This window comes from Nesoenas mayeri, assembly GCF_963082525.1.
Source record: "Nesoenas mayeri genome assembly, chromosome: 5".
In the NCBI taxonomy this organism is placed as follows: domain Eukaryota; kingdom Metazoa; phylum Chordata; class Aves; order Columbiformes; family Columbidae; genus Nesoenas; species Nesoenas mayeri.
In genome coordinates, this window is record NC_137548.1 from 67,311,534 (window position 1) to 67,325,651 (window position 14,118).

General features: G+C 46.5%; 1 protein-coding gene across 2 annotated transcripts; it reads right to left on the bottom strand.

The window, feature by feature from the left end:
• Nucleotides 1-475: 475 nt before the first annotated feature.
• On the bottom strand, nt 476-11,639 carry LOC308041132 (acyl-CoA (8-3)-desaturase-like). Of its 2 annotated transcripts, XM_080345627.1 has the most exons (12): nt 11,388-11,639; nt 8,537-8,647; nt 8,054-8,251; nt 6,932-7,033; nt 6,633-6,761; nt 5,138-5,198; nt 4,944-5,020; nt 4,037-4,134; nt 3,593-3,689; nt 2,923-3,002; nt 2,382-2,507; nt 476-1,619 (listed from the first exon to the last, which is right to left on the bottom strand). In XM_080345627.1, exons 1-12 carry the CDS (start codon nt 11,580-11,582, stop codon nt 1,568-1,570), a joined length of 1,326 nt encoding a protein of 441 aa, XP_080201753.1. In that variant the 5' UTR covers nt 11,583-11,639; the 3' UTR covers nt 476-1,567. The 2 variants fall into 2 exon arrangements, with proteins under 2 accessions (XP_080201753.1, XP_080201752.1); XM_080345626.1 differs by lacking the exon at nt 476-1,619 and having other exon boundaries at nt 2,274-2,507.
• Between the last annotated feature and the right edge of the window lie 2,479 nt (nt 11,640-14,118).

Sequence of the window (14,118 nt, forward strand, 5' to 3'; positions counted from 1 at the left end):
GTAAAAGAGTAACTAAGGCCCATTTCCTTTATGGTTGTTATCAACAGGTATCAATGATTTAATGATTATCTTATTATTCCCATCACATTTATACTCTGTGCTTAACAACACACTTGGCCTGGGAAGCTGCGTTTCTTCCATTACTTCACGAGCCATCCTCCCTTTGGATATTAATCAGAAAAAGCACCATATATTCCCCAAAATCAACTCACCCCTTCTGGAGACTAAACCACCCATCACTGAGGTAACAGGGTGATGGAACCATCTTCATTAGTGCTACACCAGATGCCATATCCTGGTTTGGCATCTGTAACGTTGGTGTAGTGAATTAAAAGACCCCAGGAAAATACTGTAAGGCTAATTCACACCCCAAAAATCACACAGCACATGACCTTTTAGGGTGTGTTTTGAAGGCACATCATCCAAAGGAGAAAGACCAGCAACGTGTTGGTTGACATGTACCTACAGGGTTATGCAGCCTGCTGACTTCTGCTGGTTGAAGAGTTAAATGCATTTAAACAGCACCTTAACCCCTAACACTTTTATATCTTCATTAAATTTGTCTGCAGCTCGGATGGGAATACCTCCTGCTCTGTGGGCCAGAAGTCACGAGTTCTCTCTGCTTAACAAATCACTCAAAAAGAGTGAAGCTTCAGGTGACCCTTTTGCTGCCTTAATAACCCTTGTAGGGATCCCAAGCATGGACGTGCCATATTTCTGCCTCTTCTGCCTTTCAGGAACGGGTTCAATAACACCCAGAAGTGGAAACCACGTGCAGAGACTCCATGGGAGGTTACAAATGGGCAAACAACCCAGAGGTCTTCAACACAGAGTAGATGTGGAGGGCAGCATTCGCACAGAACATGGCTGAGCTCTCACATCTATGTGCCTCAGGAAGAACCTCCTCTTTCCTGTTGATTAGGGCTCTAATTAGATCTTTTTCCCCATGATTATTTCCTACAGAACTGCTGGCAGCACCTTCTCCACCTCACCCACATATATACAAATTGTTTTGGGCTCTCACATGCTCCTCGCTGCCCCTCGGTTTTGCACTTCTATTGCCATTGTTAATTGGATATAGGTATTTGAACATACTGTACCTACACAACTCCCTATTGCTTCCACATATCAGTAATTGCCATGTGCTTTGATTTCATGCTGTCTCAACTTTCTTACTACATTCATCATGAGAGCCACCTCAGAAAAGTCTATGTTAGATAACAGATTTCCCACCTATATACTCAGCAAATGAAGTATCAGCAGACAGAAAGGAATCTGCCTCCAGTTCCAAAGCTGCCTCCAGGCTGGTGGAACGTAACCTCCTCCATTCACCTTTTCCCCATAACTCAGCACCAGAGAAGAGGAATGAAAGAAGCACAAGAATTAAGAACATGTTGTTTAAAAAAAAAAAAAAAAAAGTCATATTAATCACATTCATCACTGGAATAAGCTGCACCACCTCCCCACCTCTGGCTTAGCCAGCTCGCTCCTCTGTGCTGTATCTTCATGGTCTTCCCCACAGGAGGCAACAAGGGTGGGGAATTCCTCTGTAAGGATCCACTGCTGCTTATTTATGTAGGTAGGCATCGAGCCAGAGCTCCCCTGAATCCTTCAAAGAGCTGCCAAGGGAAGAACGACATTTCCTTAGACACCAGGTAATAAAATACAGCATCCAGGAACAGAGCCTTGTGTGAAGAACTCCCATCTAAAGATTAAAGAGATGATAAAATCGTGGAATGGTTTGGGTTGGAATGGTCCTTTAAAGCTCATCTAATCTTAACCCCCCTGCAATAAGCAGGGACATCTTCAACCAGACTGGGTTGCTCAGAGATCTTCAGAGGCAAGGTAATGCAGACAAAGATGGAGAAGAACCACACCATCAGGGCTACCTCAAAGACTGGAAGGGTAAAATAAACAACTTGATAAGAATGGAAACAAAAGGAGCGAGCATGGCAGAAGCAAACCATGGGACTTTTCAATGGAATAAGAAATATCTAGGGGGCAAAGAGGGGAAGAAAGGAAGGAAAAAGAAAGAATAAATGACAGTTGAAGCTTAGGAAAACACCTCTTTCCCTGGAGCATAACTGGAGACAGAGGTGCCAGACCTGTCATCCTTCTGACCTCCAACTCTTCCAGGCTGAAGACAAGGAGCTCTCCATTGGGTCCTTCTTACTGACACCTCTACATTCTTAATTCACCTGCTACGACTGAAACCAGCCCCATAGCTGAACAGTGTTCCACTCCCTTTCACAGTCAACTGCACTATCTACAGCTCTTCACAGAAGTCCTGTGATCCAAGCTGGCTGCCCCATGTTCCTCACTTGTTCTCCCCGTAATGTTGGAAACCCTCTACCCAGGGAAGGCCAGGGGTGGATACATACTGCACGATGTCCGCGAAGGCGGTGAACAACGGCTTGCACTGGTACTCGATGCCGTGTTTGGCACACAGGGACTTCACCAGCGGGGCCACCTTCCAGTAGTTGTGTCGAGGCATCGTAGGAAAAAGGCTGCGGAAAAAGCACGTAGTGAATTCAATGGCATTTGTTGTCACCCCAGAGAATTCCCGGCCCTCTTCTGGGTCTAAACCCGAGAATGCCCAACCTCCCCTTGTGCCCGTGGCCATCGGCGCTCCGTCGTGGTCCCTCTCGTGTCACTTTAGTCACCATCGTAATAACAAGGAGGCTCATAGTTCTCACTCTGTGCCATGCTACTCATATCTGAAGTGGTGCTGGTGCTCAAAGGCACTCCAAAAAGTTTCTTGGAGTTTCCATTCCATCACCGTATAAAGAACAGGGAATTTATCCATGTTATCTTTCGTTCTTGTATTAGCTGACAGAGAGACAGGGACCACCTAGGCACTTCAGACCTGGTGTAACTAGCACTTGAAATTCCCTCGCACCCCCAACCCATGCTCCAACTCACTGGTGCTCAATTTGGAAGTTCAGATGTCCACTAAACCAGTCATTGAAAAAGGACTGATGAACGTTACACGTTGCCTGGAGCTGGGAGGAGAAAAAAAAAGTGACATTTAAGTGTTGTTTTAGCAATGTCCCTTGTCTCACACGTGCCAAACACAACAGTAAGCAGGGACAAGATCCTCATCAGCACATGTCTTCTGGCTGAATACAGCAACTCCAAGAGCTATTTCCAGTCAACATGAGATGGCCGTGTTGTGATATATGATTGTTAGCAACAGAATTCAGAATAGACTTGAATTCCCCAGTGAGATAAGCCATAACAACCACAACTTCCAACTTTCTCACTTAAAAACCTGTGTAATGGCTTCAGAACTAAAATAAGACAGAGCACACAAGAGAGATCTGCATCCTCCATGCACAAAAAGCTCTTTTCTATCTGAAGAGCACTGTAGCATCTCTAATTATTTCATTTGAGGCATCTGTGCTCAGCATTTGAAGCCTCCAGCCCACTTCTGCACCTTCTTTCTTTGCACTAATCACTTCGCACAGTGAGGACAAGGTCCTTCTGTTTTCCTCTCTCAGTTCCTATCAGTTCTATGATCAGCTCTCATGGGTGTTACATACACAAAACGATAACTTTTCACCTCCAAAGTCACACAGAAAGATGGTCTCACCTGGGTGGAGAACCAGTCCACGTTCTTATCATAATCAATGTGCATCGGGATGTGATTCATTTGTGTAACCCAGACAAACCAGTTACTCTCTATAAACCTGTGCATACAAAGACACACAAAGAACAATATCTCACACCTACGCTACAAAACACTCGTACATGTATAAGCTAGTAATTATTTGATAAAATGGATGCCAAAAACCCCAAACATCTGCTCAGAAGATCAAACCTATAGACTATTTTTATTCTCTACAAAGATACTTTCAACCTTCTAAAGACACACAGCGGACAGGCAACCACGTCTGTCTTGTGGAAATGCATAAAGAGATAGAGGGACAGGGAGCAGATGAGAAAGATAACTGGAGGTTGAAGAAAAGCTGACACAAAAGATCAATAGGATATTGAGAATAGTAGAGAAATGGAGGAATTATAAGTTGAATGATACCTGACTAAGAGGTGAAGCCCCAGGATACCCTTCAGCCCCAGCAAGGGCAAGTAGGTGAGAAAAAATCGGATGTAGAAGGTCAGCATCCAGGCCAGGTCCTGCAGTGCAGGGAACAGATACAACTTCATTAAGAGGAAGAATTATTGGCTTCTGAATCTGCCATCCACTCTACATGGCACTCCTTTTAAAACTTCCCGTAATATCTTCTACTAACAGATTTATCCTCTCTGGCCCCATGACAAAGCGATCTGACACACAGTCACAGACATTCCTGTGCTCAGGAATTATCCTGGTTTTATGAGCCAAGCACAGGACAAACACTCCAACCCCCACATCTCAAAACAAAGCCAGCTTTTGCTACATTTTTTTCTAAAGTCACTAGAGACCATGTTATTCCTCAAGGTCCTAAGTTTTCCCCTAACAAACCACCTTCCTAACTCCAAAAGTCCGCTACACATCCCCTATTCCACTTCACGCTGAACTGCAACCATTCAGCTTTAGCTCCCTGAAACCTTCTTGATTTTTAATACATTATTTTTCAAAATGGAGGTGTACTTCATACTCCCCCAAACCCCCTTGAATCCTGCTGCTTTTCCCATTTTCTGTGCCCAAAAGATTCTATTGTACTGCTTTTAGAAAACAAAAGCCAATGGCCAGAATGAGCACTTCTTTAAAACAGACACTCACGCCACCTGAAGGACAAGCTCTGTATGAACATCAATTCTGCAGAAGGAACGTTTCTAGACACTCACACACCCTGGACCGAGCCAGAACATGAGATATTATTTCCAAGATCATATATTCCCAACGAGACTCACAGCTCAGCGTTCCTTCCAGTAATTTCTTGCACTGAAAAGTATCCATTAAAGGAGGAGAAGCCACCGTTGGCAAAGCGCAGCCAACTTACCACCCACTGTTTCCGCTGGACCACAAAGTAGAAGACATACCACTGGAAGTAAAGAGGCACCAGAGCTGGAGGACCAACTAGAGTGGAGAAACAGAGACATTAACCATGTCCTTTTACCCCAGGGAGGGGAACTGGGAAAGGAAAAGGATGAGTCAATGTTGTCCATACAACCGTGAAAGGGTTGGGTTACTCACTGATGAAGAAGTACTTGTGCTGGTGGTTATAAGGCATGAATTTCTTCTTTTGCACACCAAGCTGTTAAAATAAGCAAATTACTCAGGCTGTGAAGACAGCTAGAGACATCCGTGCATACACTCCTACTTATGCTTGCAAAGAAATGCATGCTTAGATACCTCCTAACCTTTCAAAGAGATGTCCTACCAAACCACGCCAGCTTCCACCACACCACTGGCTTCATCGTCCCCTGGAATTCCAGCCTCTGATTGCTACAATAAGTTCTCAGACCTGCTTTAGGTGCACAAGAGGCTAGATAGTCCCTTGCACCACAAAAGGCAGCGTGCACTGGAGGCCCTTTCCCTACAGAGGGCACAGTTGCTTAACACTTAAACCCAAACCTACCTAAGGCACTGAGAACAGTTTGCTGCCAATATAGCTTCAGAGAAAAGAAACACCTACAATGCTATAAATAAAGATAACAGTGTGCAGAACTCCCACCTACTCACAATTAACCCCTAAAGCGGAGAAATAAGCATCTAGACACTAAACTATGTCCACAGAAACAGGGGTGAACAGATTATCCTCCTCCCGAGGCCACTAATTTGTCAATGTTTGCTGTATAAATATAACAGATCACGTCACTGGCTTCCTTGAGGAACTCCATTATATTCCTGTGCACGTCCAAACCATTTCCGAATCGCAGCCCTTCCTTAATTTCAATGCAAATCACAGCATGTAAGCCAGGTGACGCTATGAATTTATGTAACTTTTTTTTTTAAAGGACCAGAAAATGCTAAAGCCATTCCATTAATTTCAGTGTTGTATCAGAAATAGAGTTGGACTCCGGTCTGACACCCCCTGTCAGCCTGAGACCCCTGAAATAGCTCTTTTGATCGGCAATTGTAAATATCACCCGCTGCTTCATTTCCCAAAACGTTACAATTAGTCAAAGCTGATCTTGGCAAATAGAATTTGGAACCTTATCTTTATGCAAATATCTCTTCAGAGACATATGAACTTGGAACTGTGACAAATATTTCATCCTTATTTTAAAACACAGCAAAAATAACTTCAGTTGAAATTTTAAGAAAAACCCCACAAGTATTGAAGTATAATTAAGGAATACTAGGGACTAGTGGAAAGTGAAGTAGCACTATATAAAATAGCAAATCAAACCATTTTCTGGATGTACTTCTCACTTTACAGAAGCAGTTTTGGTGTTTTTCTTTAAACCTTCAGAATAAATTTGGGTAATTTCAATCCACAGCAAGATTGTATTAAGGAAAAACAAACAACCAAAACAGCGTGACATGAAGTATATGGAAGCTAGTGATGCATCAGGATCTTTTTTCTTCTTGTTTTTCTAAGGCCATTAATGCCACGCTGCACTTTCTCCAAATTCCTGAATCACCGAGAGATCTCATTGACCAAACCAACAAGTCTCCAAGCTCTTCGCAGCTTTCCCAGTTTAAACCCTAATTCTGCACCCTCCCAACCTTCGCCAGGTCTCACCTCTACCGAGAGTGTTTTTCCCAAGGCAAAGAATAAGGGGTGCATGTTAACGTCGGGGTCCTTTCGGAAGCAGTTGGGTTTGGCGTGGTGTTGGAAGTGGAGGTGATTCCACCAGCTGGCTGGTGCTCCCTGGAGGAAGGAATGAGAAGAGAGTGTTGTAAAGAAGTTGTATCTTCTGCCCTTAGTCCTCCCACCCCAGTATTTCCTTGAATTTGGTTTCTTCTTGTTACTGAAGTTGGTTTTGACCACAGAGCACCCTGGGCAAGGACTCGCCGTCCCTTTCAACACCCAATGCCCACCTTCAGATGGCCGATGACGAACTTGTGCACCCAGTGGTTCCACCTGGACTTGCTAAAGACTGAAAGGTGTCCAAAATCGTGCTGGAGCCAGCCAGCCTGGGCCTGCAATTAAAGAATAGATTTAAAAAAGGTCAGCGCTGCTGGAGATAAAAAGAGTCAGGAGTCTCTGCATGTAAAAAGGGCTTTCAGTTCTCCCACTCCCACGCTCCTCACAACATAACCCTGGACAGCAAGGACATTTCCACTAATTTGCGCTAATTTCCACTAAAACTCAGTCCAAACACTTCTCTTTCACTATGTACCACTGCAGCCCAGACTTTGCCTAATGACTTTTAGTCCCAGATAGTTGTTTTCACGAGGAATCAAAAAATATCATTGGGGGGGTACGGAAAAGAAAAAAAGGTCATAGAGCTCAGAAACAGCATTTATTCTTTCACAAAACTGCACTGAATTCGGCAACAAAGTCTCCTTTAAGGAGCAGCTTGCTGCTGCCTCCTCTGAGTACTTGTAATTCCAAGGGGATCGGGCGGGCAGGGAGGAATAGCCGGGGCTTTGAGAGCGGCTCTGCCGTCTCCTCTGACTCGCTGCGGGTTCCCATGGGAACTTTGGTGGCTTGGCCACAGCTTTGGAGTTCTGGCACCAGGGACCTCCGAGGCGCAGTGTGGCTCTCATTGTGGGAAGAAGGCTGGGAATAAGGAGGGCTTTGATGGGCTACGGGAAGGAAAAAGCAGGGCAAAGCCTGCTCTAGCTAAGGAGAGTGTCGTGGCACTGTCATTGTGCCCTTTGGGGAGAAGGAGGATTTGGGGAAGTCCACAAAGATCAGGTTTCTCCTGTGCTTATGGCAATGAGCATCTAAGTCTCAAAGGGATGGCTCTTGGTGCTTCTAGGGCTTCTTTTTCATAGAATGGTTTGGGTTGGAAGGGACATTCCCAGCCCCCCCAGTGCCCCCCCCTGCCATGAGCAGGGACATCTTCACCAGCTCAGGTTGCTCAGAGCCCCGTCCAGCCTGGCCTGGGATGTCCCCAGGGATGGTTCACCCACCACCTCTCTGGCCAACCTGGGCCAGGCTCTCACCACCCTCAGGGCAACAATTCCTTCGTCATGTCTTGCCTGCTTTTTTACCTGGACAGTGCCGAGGAGCAGCGCCGAGCAGAGGAAAGGCACCGTGGATGCTCCGAAATACCAGATGACGAGCCAAGCGGCAACATCCAACAGCAAGATGTGGCAGAGGTACAGGATGAAAAAGGCAGGGTTGGGGCTGAGAAGCCCCATCTTCTCCACGGCTGCACGGAGTTCACGGAAATCTTCTACCAGCTTTTTCTGTGGGGAGACCCAAGAGTATCTGCTGGTGTGAAAATGGCTCGGGAACCCAAGGAGGAGCTCGGTTTCTCCTTTCAAGGAGCTTCTGTAGCAATGGGGAAAAGCTGAGGGTCACCTGGAGACAAATCTTCACTAAGACTATAAATAATGAGGTGAAGGGGAAGCTTCAGACCAACACAGTGATCCAGGAGATCCTGTCGTTGTATGCACAGGGAATTCTGGCTGCCAGTAAGAGCAGTTAAATTGCACATTTTCATCCCAAATAGCAAGCTTTTAAATACTTACGTTCTTGCTGGGCTCAAAGCTGGGCTGATCCGGTGCCAGTTCCCCAATTAAGAGTGGGCCCATGTACTTTCTTACTAGTGTCTTGTCAAGATGAAACGCTATGAAAGGATCCTGAAATACAGATACAGGGACAGGCTGAAGACAAATGACCATTCAGGTGGCAGGAAAATAAATACATTTCATGATATCCTGGGCTCAGCAGAAAACAACCCTATTAATGGAGGTGAACCAGATTTTACTCCACAAATCCTGCTGTTTTCTTCACACCATTTGAAGCTGAATTCTCTGTATAATTTCTTATCTGGACGCTGATAAGTGCATGTTCCCAAGAAATACGGGCTCACTTCCCTCTTCCGAGTCTGAAAATTACATCTCCTGTTGAACCACAAGATGTATTCTCAGCCATGTACTCCTCTGTTTTTATCTTTAGCTTCCATCTTATTTTTCTTCAGGCTCCATATCCTGAAATGAGAGTCTGACTGGGGAGAAGGGCAGGATATTAGCACAAAAACCTGGCCAAACTGGGAAAAATACCAGGAGAAGCAGGACACAGGTGACGGGAGCTCCCAGCAGCTCTCTTAAAATCCCCATGTTTTCCCAAACACGCACCCCCCGCAATCTCCAATGCCCACCCTGCCACATCTGCATAGGATAGTTTTATTTCCTCCTGTTTTATTTTCTCTGACAATTCCAAAGATCCCTGTTAGAGAAATCAGTTACTTTTATCATTTCAATCTCACAGCAATCTCCATGGTGACCAGGCAGCCAGCTGAAAAAATCATTAGGGGTTGTTATCACTGTCAACTCTCCCACTATACTTAGATTACAAATCTCCTGAGCACACATGGCAGTTTGACATCTGCTTCCTACCAAAGATCTCCCATTTACCTCCTTTTACATATTTCTCTCCCGGCATCCAAACCAGCACATATTTTAGCATCTCCTCCAGCCTAAGGATGCTTTTTTTGAGACAATATTTGCCCACTGCACAGCAGTTTGTAAACTTCCTGCACCACGCGCCGTTCAGCGCTATAGTTACTAATTTATCATTGCGTGCTTTAAAATAAATCGTCCTTTTGAAAGATCTCTAGTGAAGAAAGGGGTTACAAAAACAGCTGATGTTGCCAGCTCTGGGTCAGGCCTGTTGTATCTTAGTTGTAGCATCCTCTCTGCTAAGGTTTATGTGAATGAGGCGAAGAGAAGGGAATGTACATTTGCATTTTCTCATTGAAAAAGGAAGAACAAAATGGGGAGGAGTACGCGGGCCAATCAGAGGAGGGTGGCACCACACGTTTAGACCAGTCTTTCCCATGGAGGCTGTAAAACCTGGCAGAGCAACGCTAAGGGGAGCTTAAGGGACCACTGATCGCACCTTCTAGAAATCACAGCGCTCTAGTGGCATTTAGCAAACCAAAGGCGTTCTTTCCTTACGTCTTTCTTTTTCCCTGTTTTTGAGAAGCCTGATTTATTATTCTTTTTTTCATTTCCAGGACAAAACTATGGGAAAAATGGGAATTGAGTTGGCTCAGGTTCCTGAGTGGTCAGCAGTTTGGCTGCAGCCAGCAGCGACGATAACGCCTGAAAAATGCAGCTGGCTGCAATGTGACCATCTAACTGTGCTCAGCCCTACGTGCTGGTCACTGCCACCGGCTCGTTCCTCATCGCACAACAGCAACGGGACTTCAAAAATGCCTCTGTGCATGAAATGGGTGCAAATTTGCATGTTATCTCCAGCTTTACATTATATGCGTATGATGAAGTGAAGGAAAGCGCTAGATCTTGAGTTCCATCCTTTCTGGGCAGGGACAAAACTGGACTGAAACATCTTCACCATCCCACACCTGCCCTTGGGTCTAAATATTTACATTTAGAAAAAACCACATTTTCTTTTGCAAAAGACATAAGCAGACAAAGGAAGGAAACACAGCGACAAAATTACCCCACACCCTGCTTGTCAATTCAAACAATGTTTCCTCCGCATTGCAATAGTAATTGGCCTCCAGACATGAATTATTTTTTCTATTACAAAGACAGAAATGCGATTTTCAGCATCTCTTGGAAACGGGGTGCTGAGTTTTTAAAGTCAGAGGAAGCCGAATTCACCCAAATGCTTGCAAAAAAGAATATAGTAAGTCTATGTGTGCACACAGTGTTGCTACAAATGCCTCATGTGTTTCTGTTCAGTTCTGGCCTGTGGCTCACCATGTAGAAAAACAAGAGAATTCCTATTTGCTACATGCATGCAAAAATTATTGTTGGTTGGGTTTTGTTGTTGTTGCTGCTGTTTTGTTTGGGTTTTTTTCCCCAGATTTACGGCCGTTTGCAGACGCGCTATTTGTGGGATGCTTTTGTTACTCCCGCAAAACTGTTTTCTTGTAGAAATCTATAAAATTCAGTAGATATCTTTGCACATATGAGGTCACACTATGTGCAGAACACAGCCCAGCGTCTCTTCAGTGAACAGCCCCTTGCCCGCCCCCATTTGCCACTCGCCCCCTGCTCGTGTTTTGGTCCCTGGTGATCCTCCCCACTCCACGCGTGTCGCCCCTCACGCTGCTTAGGGATAGGGGACAACGACACTTGTGCCCCTGCCCCGACCGTTCCTCCTCCGTCCATCCCTCCCCGGGATGCCCCGAAAGAACCGGGGACGGACCCTCCTTGGGACGGAGCCCCCGGACACCGACACTCCAGGGACGGACACCCCGGGGGATGGAGCCCCGGGGACCGACCCTCCGGGATGGAGCCCCCGGATACGGACACTCCAGGGACGGACACCCCGGCGGATGGAGCCCCGGGAGACGGACACTCCAGGGATGAAGCCCCGGGGGACGGACACCCCCCCGCCGCTCACCGTGGCGTCCTGCCCGGCGTAGTGGCTGATGACCCGGGATCCTCCCGGGTGCCTCCGGCAGAAATGGCTGATGTCGTACACCTTCCTCTCGATCACCAGCCACCGCTCCTGCGTCCCCGGCCCCCGTCCGTTCCGCTGCCCGATCTCCTCCCAGGTGAAGCGCCGCAGCCCCCGGCCCGGTTCGGAGTCCTCCATGCTTGGGCTGGGCTCGGTTCGGCTCCGCTTAGCTGGGCTCGGCTCGACCCTCCTCGCTCCTTCCCAACCCCTTGAAAACCGGCCCGCTGGCTCGCCTCCTATTGGCTCTCCGCTCCCTCAAGCCCCGCCTCCCCCTCCATTCCCGCATTCTCATTGGTTCTCGCTCGCGTTGCGCCCGCCCCCTGGAGGGACGCGCTATGGAGCGGGGCTCGGGGCTGCGGGAGCGCGGTTTGGTGGTGGAAATCGGGGAAAAGGAGGAAACTTCGGCCTCCAGCTTGGCATCTTCAGCTGTTCAGGCTGTAATAAATGATGGGCTGTGATATACTTAAAGTTTTGGGTTTTTTTTCCAATTGTTTTCACGTATATGATTGATACTTCAACCAAAACAATAGCAAAATACCAAAGCTTATGATAACACTGAGAGCTTAAAATCAACTTTCAGGTTTCTAATATTACAACCTTATATATTTGAGGTATCCACACACTGTGAGTTTAGCATTTAGAACACATTCTGAAGGCTTTTTCCCATAAAAACATAGCAAACGCTACTTCTGATCCACCAAAGAAATGGCCCCTGAAACGTCACATCAGAAATCAGGACCCGTAAAATGCCGACTGAAGTGACGTCGACAGACAAAAGTAGGAGGGAGGAAAACACAAAGACCCAAACAAACCCCCACTACAAAACACAGAAGCAGTACCATCGACACTCAGAGTTATTCCACTGTTGCGCAAACCATTTTATTGCTAACAAAGACATTAATTTTAGAAGGAAGTATATAAGTTTAGTTTTAAAAAGTTAAAAAATTTGTAGTTGCCTGGTATAATATCAGAAAACAAACAAAAAAAATGCGTAGTTTAACATAAAATAAGTAACTCATTTATTTGGTTTTAGAGGAGTCAGCTTTGAAAAGACAAATATCAGACTCACAAATGTCTTATGCAGGGACAGGAGTTGGACTCGATGACACTTTGACACAGTCTCCCACAGCATCCTAGTTGCTAAGTTGAGGAGGTGTGCTCTAGACAATAGAGTAGTGAGGTGGGTTGCAAACTGGCTTAAGGAGAGAAGCCAGAGAGTGGTAGTCAATGGTGCGGAGTCCAGTTGGAGGCCAGTATCTAGTGCAGTGCCTCAGGGGGCAGTACTGGGGCCAGTATTATTCAAGATATTCATTAACGATTTAGACAAGGGAATTGAGTGTGCTATCAGCAAGTTTGCTGATGACACCAAGCTGGGAGGAGTGGCTGACACGCCAGAGGCTGTGCTGCCATCAGAGACCTGGACAGGCTGGAGAGTTGGGCAGGGAAAAACCTGATGAAATTTAACAAGGGCAAGTGCAGAGTCCTGCATCTGGGCAGGAACAGCCCCAGGTTACAGTATAGGTTGGGAAATTACATATTAGAGAGCAGTGTAGGCGAAAGGGACCTGGGGGTCCTGGTGGACAACAGGATGACCATGAGCCAGCACTGTGCCCTTGTGGCCAGGAAGGCCAATGGTACCTGGGGTGTATTAGAAGGGGGGTGGTCAGTAGATTGAGAGAGGTCCTCCTTCCCCTCTACTCCGCCCTGGTGAGACCCCATCTGGAGTATTGTGTCCAGTTCTGGGCCGCTCAGTTCCAGCAGGACAGGGAACTGCTGGAGAGGGTCCAGCGCAGGGCAACAGAGATGATTAAGGGAGTGGAGCACCTCCCTTATGAAGAAAGGCTGAGGGAGCTGGGGCTCTTTAGTTTGGAGAAGAGGAGACTGAGGGGTGACCTTATTAATGTTTATAAATATATAAAGGGTGAGTGCCACGAGGATGGAGCCAGGCTCTTCTCAGTGGCAAACAATGACAGGACAAGGGGTAATGGGATCAACCTGGAACACAAGAGGTTCCACTTAAATTTGAGAAGAAACTTCTCAGTGAAGGTGGCAGAGCCTGGAACAGGCTGCCCAGGGAGGTTGTGGAGTCTCCTTCTCTGGAGACATTCAAACCCACCTGGACATGTTCCTGTGCGACCTCATCTGGGTGTTCCTGCTCCAGCAGGGGGATTGCACTGGATGATCTTCTGAGGTCCCTTCCAATCCCAAACATACTGTGATACTGTGACACTTGTGAGTCCCTCCCAAATCAGGATATTCTATAATTTTAGGATTCTATACTGTTGGTGCAGCCATAGGCACAGGATAAATTTATTTCAAACATATTTGAGGGCAACCAACAGCCCTCATCATCTTGGCTTGCTCATAAAGTAGCTGGTTACAAGACACATTCCTGAAGTTGTCGGTGCAGGTGCCAGAGTTATTTAAACGCCTTCGCTTCCTACCAGGGGAAATGGGATAAATGCAGCTTTATATAGATTTGCTGATTGTATCACACTGTGGGTTTGATACGCCGGAGGGCAAGAGAGATGGGCAGGCTGACAAGAACATCAAGATCAGCTTGAGCAAGGGCCAAGTCCTGCGCTGAGGAGGTAAAGAACGCGGGAACGGGGTGAAAACATCGAGTGGCTGGTCCTAGATCACTTGTTACGTGGAAAGAACAGAGGCTTGGTGG

Bases quoted from the DNA above. Each gene is read 5' to 3' on its own strand.
- LOC308041132 (XM_080345626.1), bottom strand. From the start codon at position 11,582: ATGGAGGACTCCGAACCGGGCCGGGGGCTGCGGCGCTTCACCTGGGAG. The intron at 8,252-8,536 runs GTAAGTATTTAA...GTCTCCCCACAG, and splicing joins GCTTTGAGCCCAGCAAGAAC to AAAAAGCTGGTAGAAGATTT. The intron at 6,762-6,931 runs GTGGGCATTGGG...TCCTTCCTCCAG, and splicing joins TCGTCATCGGCCATCTGAAG to GGAGCACCAGCCAGCTGGTG.